The 6,494-nt window shown below is 31.0% G+C and overlaps 1 protein-coding gene across 1 annotated transcript; it reads left to right on the top strand.

Moving 5' to 3' along the window:
* Positions 1-226: 226 nt before the first annotated feature.
* On the top strand, positions 227-1,934 carry LOC139840376 (3-ketoacyl-CoA synthase 12-like). Its single transcript, XM_071830643.1, has one exon. The coding sequence runs from the start codon at positions 284-286 to the stop codon at positions 1,679-1,681; it is 1,398 nt and encodes a 465-aa protein (XP_071686744.1). The 5' UTR covers positions 227-283; the 3' UTR covers positions 1,682-1,934.
* Positions 1,935-6,494: the final 4,560 nt, after the last annotated feature.

Raw genomic sequence — 6,494 nt, 5'->3', positions numbered from 1 at the left:
CAAGTAATAATAAGGTTCCATGTAAAAGTCAAAGTAGCATACAAGTCAATAAATATATGGCTTTCTTTTAAAGACTAATAGTCACTGATATGTATCATTAGTTGGTGGAAGTTGAGTGATCGATATGTTTACTAAATAACTTAGTTGGCATGCAAGCTGTTCCCTTTTTATTCAAATTTATCAACTTTTTATTCTTCAAATTTCACTACAAAAACATCAAAAATGTCATAATAACTTCCATGTTCTAAACCTTCAATATATTCTAACTCTCTCCCTAAACAAAATGATGTTCTATCTCACTATATCGTCTTTCTTCCCACTATTATGCATTTTCTACATTCTATATAACTTTCTTGAAACAAAAAGGCATAAAAAATGTTACTTATTAGATTACCAATTGTACAAACCCTCGGATGACCGAAAACTATCAACCGAATTTTGTGGCGAAGTCATAAAGAGAACAAAGAATCTCGGTCTAAACGAGTACAAGTTTCTTCTCAAAGCTATTGTGAGCTCCGGCATTGGCGAAGAAACCTACGCTCCGCAAATGGTGTTTGAAGGCCGCGAAGATTGCCCTACTTACCAAGATGCAATTATAGAAATGGAAGAGCTTTTCGAGTACACAATCGAAAGATTATTAAAGCGGACCGGTGTTTCTCCATTGGAGATTGATGTTTTGGTGGTTAATATATCAATGTTGGCTTGCATGCCTTCATTATCGAGTCGAATTGTGCACAAGTACAAGATGAGGGAAGATATCAAAACTTATAATTTGAGTGGGATGGGGTGTAGTGCGAGTTTTGTTTCGATTAATATTGTTGAAAGTATATTCAAATCTAGGAAAAATCAATTGGCTATGGTGGTCACATCTGAATCATTGACTCCAAATTGGTATATTGGTAATGATAAATCTATGATACTTTCAAATTGTTTGTTTAGATCTGGAGGGTGTGCAATGATTCTTACAAACAAGCCAAGTTTAGCTCACAAATGCATGTTAAAGTTGAATTGCCTAGTTCGAACCCATCATGGTGCAAAAGATGAGTCTTATGGATGTTGCATACAAACCGAAGATGCACAGGGTCGGGTAGGGTTTCATCTAGGTAAAACTCTACCCAAAGCCGCTACGCGAGCTTTCATCGACAATTTGAAAGAGCTTGCTCCCAAAATATTACCAATCCGGGAGCTTTTACGGTTTGGGATCCATTCAGTGACCCTAAAAATTCTCAACCATGGTAAAAAAAAGTCAACGGTGTCACCTAGAGCCGTGATCAATTTTAAGACCGGTGTGGATCATTTTTGTCTCCACACCGGTGGAAAAGCTGTCATTGACACAGTCGCTCAGAGTCTTGGTCTAAGCGAATATGACATTGAGCCGGCACGAATGACTTTGCACCGGTTCGGTAACACTTCAGCTAGTAGTGTTTGGTATGTTTTAGGGTACATGGAGTCGAAAAAAAGATTAAGAAAAGGTGACAAATTGTTTATGATAAGCTTTGGGGCAGGTTTTAAGTGTAATAGTTGTTTATGGGAAGTTGTACGTGATCTGGAAGGAATAGAAAACGTGTGGAAAGAATGTAATATTGAAAGTTATCCACCACAAACCCTAACCAACCCATTCACGGAGAAATATGGTTGGATCAAGGATGAAGACATCAACACTTTTAAGTTACCAGAGTGAAAAATTTTAATTACAAGGATATAAAAAGGTCATTACCTTTTTGCAATTCATTGATTTTATTTTAAACGTTTATAGAAATAGAAAAAGAAAAGGTTTATTAAATTGTGTGTAAATTTAATCTGTTTGTACTACGTATATGTATTGTTTGATGTATCCGCACTTTCACTCATAGATCAGTACCTAGGTATAAATGTAAATGTCAACTATTTCCTGAGTATATATTTATGTGTAATTAAAATTTACAGTTTTTATATATTTGTCTTACAATATGTCAGTATGTGGTATTTTTATTTTTATTTTTATCAAATATATATTTTAGTTAGTACTTTTATTTATATTTTTTTGAATTCCTCCATTTAGTTCTTAAAGTAGTACTATATAAGTAGTAAAATGTAATTGATATACTTGTTGAATTTGATTATTCAAATTGTAACTTGTAACTTGTAACTTGCAACTTGTAATATTTGTTGTGCTAGTCGGGTATTATACGGTTGCTCTCTTCGCAACCCTTCGTGATAGGTTTATAATTCGTGACATAATTGTTATTGTATCTTGGCTATATTTAGCCACTTGTATGTTTTTTCTGTTAATGAAGTATATTCTCTTGCTTTTCCAAAAAAAAAAAAAAAAAAAAAAAAAAAAAAAAAAAAACTTGTAACGTGTAAGCGACACTATCAAGTCAACTCAGCCAATTAATTAGTAGCTTGTTGCATGTGTTAGTTGGTTAACGGTAAACATGATACACAGCTATCAGTTTGATATGAATATTTCGTCATTAAATTCCTTTTCACAATAATACGTTATCTTTTTGAAAGTTTTCATTCATTGACATCTATAGATCATATTCCTTCCATTTCTAATTCAATAATTTCTAAACAAAAACATAAAGTTTAAGATATATCATGTGAATTTGAGTAGTTCCCAGAAGAAAAAAATAGAGTTTAAAATATATCATTATCACATTATATTTTTATTTATTTTACAGTTTTATCTTTTAATTTTTAGTTAATTTTTTTATTTTACATTTATAAAGTAAGAATTTAAAAAAGCTTTATTTCATTATTCTTATTTATTTATAAAAATTGACCATTAAATGAGACATTTTAAAAATAAAAACAGAACTATTAAATTGAAACGAATGTAACAATAATTAAATTTAATAACATTAAATTTAAGTTTACGTTAGGAAACTTCTAACATAAGCTATTTCAAGTAAGTAAATATTAGTACCATCTTTTGTCATTAACTAGTAAAAACGTTTTCGCAATGTAGCAGAATTGTGTTGTAAAGTGTTAATTTTCTATATTATAACGTACTTTTCATACTTAAATTCAGGAAGTCAATTTATTCATGTAAATATGTAGTTTTATATTAAAAATATTAACTTACAATTAATGTTTAACCACGGCAAATAGGTACAATAAAATCTATTCCTTGACAGCGGATTCTATTTCACTTTAAAATAATGACTATGCAATTTAATATAGCGGAATAATGGCAAAATAATTTATTCTTAAGTGATTATTCGATTTGAAACTACATATCAGTTATTCATAATTTAGTAGGAATTATTCGAAATTATATAACCATTATTCGAAATTGCGTAACTATTATTGAAATTGCATAGTCATATTTGAAACATAACCATTGTTTGAAATTGCGTAGCCATTATGCGCAATTACATTACTTTTATTTGAAATTCCATAATCTGTATTTAAAATTGTACCATGATAACAACAACAACAACAACAACAACAACAACAACAACAACAACAACAACAACAACAAAAATAAAAATAATAATAATAATAATAATAATAATAATAATAATAATAATAATAATAATTATTATTATTATTATTATTATTATTATTATTATTATTATTATTATTATTATTATTATTATTATTATTATTAGTGTAAGAATTCCATTTATATTTACATACATCTACATGTTTAGTCCCTAAGGATTATGATTAAGCATTGTTATATAAGAGTTCCATTCACATCTTCTATAACAGGTAGGTAATGTAACGACCTTGATTTTATTTCTTGAACATATTAATTTTTGACATTATTTGAATTTATTGTAATATGACTAGGGATATCTATGCCTAGGGTCAAGGTTGTAAAGACGCGAGTCGGAGACGCATCGATCATGCCTAAAAACGACGCGTCGGACGTAACGGGCGTTGATTAACGTTGACTTTTTAAAATAATTTTATTAAATATATATTTATATATAATATTATATAGATCAAATCTTGAAATATAAACTATATTTACCATAAACATGAACAATTAACAATTATTAACAAAACTAAAAAAAAATAAAAAAAATTGACCGACTTTGACCGACTTTGACTGACTTTGACCAACTTTGACCGACTTTGACAGACTTTTTCCGAATTTGACCGACTTTTTTCGACTTTGACTGACTTTTTACCTTTAACGACTTTTTAGCAACGACGCATCGGCCATGCCTACAAAATGACTCGTCGGCCAAGTCGGCCGACTTTTACTATACAATTAAAGTTTAGTTAAAAATGACGAATTGCAACATCACCCAAGTTTTACCGAGCAATCGTACAAGGTTTCGTACCAAATTGTAAAAAAAAAAAAAAAAAGCCACAAAGGGCCGTGGGTCGATAGGCCCTTCCATTCACATGGGGTCCGGTTTGTGATTTTTGTTATATGAAAACCTAGCTCACTTGTTAATTCACAAAAACCCTACTAGAATAACTGAACACTCTTTTCCTTTCTCCTTCTCTTGAAATCGGCACCCACCACCTCCATTAAACCACCTTCACTTTTCAAGCTTTAAGCAATAATTATGATGGAATTCAAGAATTAGCAAACCAACTACTGTATCTCTGAAGTATTCTTTCAATTTTTTCATATAGAATTGTAAGAAAACATAAACCCTAGCTTTTTAATCTGATTACTTTTATCTTATATGTCACGATTAAGGGTTTTAGATAAATTATAAGATTAATATTAAAGTGTATATATGTCTCTTATTTTTTTTTTTTAACGACCAAGAATATTATAAAAAACCAAACAAAACGATCCCTAACAAGACGCTAATGGATGCTTACAACGGCATAAAAAGCCATAAGTTCCAATTTGAAACTAAATGACTCATATGTTTAATCCAACGAAAAGTAAGTAATCTAATAACATCAAACAAACTACTAAGATTACAAAATGACTCGTTAAAAACAACACCGTTACGAAATCGCCATAAAGCCCATAACGAAGAACACATGATAGCCATGATCCGACTTTGACACGGAGTAGATAAACGAACCCCCTGTATCCAATCTAAAAAAGAATCCCATGAAATAAAACAAGGCATGTTACAATCTAACCAAACCCTGATTGTGTGCCAAAGATTTCTCGCCACCGAACAATCAAAAAATAAATGATCCCTGGTTTCGACCCCATTAGAACATAAAGGACATACGCGGATAGGTTCTAACGAACGGCAAGAGCATCAAGTCTAAAACGCCACAAAAAAACGTTGGAATCCAAATTTAATCTGATTGTTCGGACTAGTAAACGTTTTTATGTTGTAAATATTATTTGATATTTGGATTCTAGTGAAAAAGTAGTTAACTTTTTCTATAGACCTTGCTTAAAGTTGTTGAGTTATAAATTAGTTATGATTTTGTAAGGTACATACGTTTTGTAGAATTATTTTCTAACCTACGTGTCTGTTTAATTTGTTTTAAATATATTAGTATGGAATCAGAGAGTAAAATTTTATATGGTTACAGAGGACTCAATAACCTAACATTTCAGTTTGGTGTCTTTTCAGTTTGTAATGAATTTTTTATGACTTTTCACAAAACGTCTTGCGGTTGACGAGTTGAAAATTGAGTCTGTTCTTACTTGATATTTCTAGAATTTTTTGGTAACTTTTCTTGGTCAAATAAATTATGTAAGTCAACGAGTTATGTCTTATGAGTCTTTGGGAAAAAGATATAAGTTTTATATGCAATGACTTTATACAAGCTATTCTTGTTGAAAGGTTAAACTGTGACCACTGCTGATTGTTTAATTTATTTAAAATTAACTATGTTGAGTTAGAAGGCAATGTTATATTGATTAGAAAGCTATTTCAAAAGTCTACATTCCTGTAAAGTCTGGTTTTAAAAGTATAAGGTTTTTGTTAAGGTATATGTGTTTTTAGGTAACAGTCCACTTTCTAAAATCTCATTTTGAAAGGGAAGTTCAAACTTACGGTACGTTAGATAACCCGAGCACTTAGGTGAATGTAATTGTCACATGACCCGGCCTATACTTGTCTATTACAAGTTGTGTAAACATTGACCGAACCTATCGCTTTTGGTTGAGTACTTCGAACTACTTGCTATACACTAGTGTTTGTGTATTACGATACGCTATTCTAAGGTGAGTTTCGTAGCCCCGTTTCTTTATTGTTTTACATTGGGGTGAGAAATCATACTTGTTTTACTTTTTACATTATGAACACAAGTGCAAAATTTACATTCTTACATGAGTTTAGAATCAAAAATCCCCTAGTCCAGTACCGTGTTACCTACCAATGATGAGTAGTAAGTGAGAATTGTTGTTCATAGATCTATATGAGACTGACAATCCCCGCCCGAGTTAACATGCACTAGCCACCACCGATAAAACAGGTGCATAATAGTTTTAGTTGAAATGCTTGATTCTAGCGTTACGTTGGGGGTGAAGTTACATGTTAAGTATCAGTATTTGGTGCAAGTCACTTTTTGAGATTGCTTTTACATTTTTCGAACATCAAAAATCTTGTGGTTCATAATAC

This window comes from Rutidosis leptorrhynchoides, chromosome 4, assembly GCF_046630445.1.
Source record: "Rutidosis leptorrhynchoides isolate AG116_Rl617_1_P2 chromosome 4, CSIRO_AGI_Rlap_v1, whole genome shotgun sequence".
NCBI classification, from domain to species: Eukaryota; Viridiplantae; Streptophyta; class Magnoliopsida; order Asterales; family Asteraceae; genus Rutidosis; species Rutidosis leptorrhynchoides.
The sequence above is the reverse complement of the archived record's forward strand: the minus strand, read 5'-3'. Positions and strand labels throughout refer to the sequence as shown.

Excerpts from the sequence above, each read along its gene's own strand:
- LOC139840376 (XM_071830643.1), top strand. The coding sequence starts at position 284 with ATGATGTTCTATCTCACTATATCGTCTTTCTTCCCACTATTATGCATT.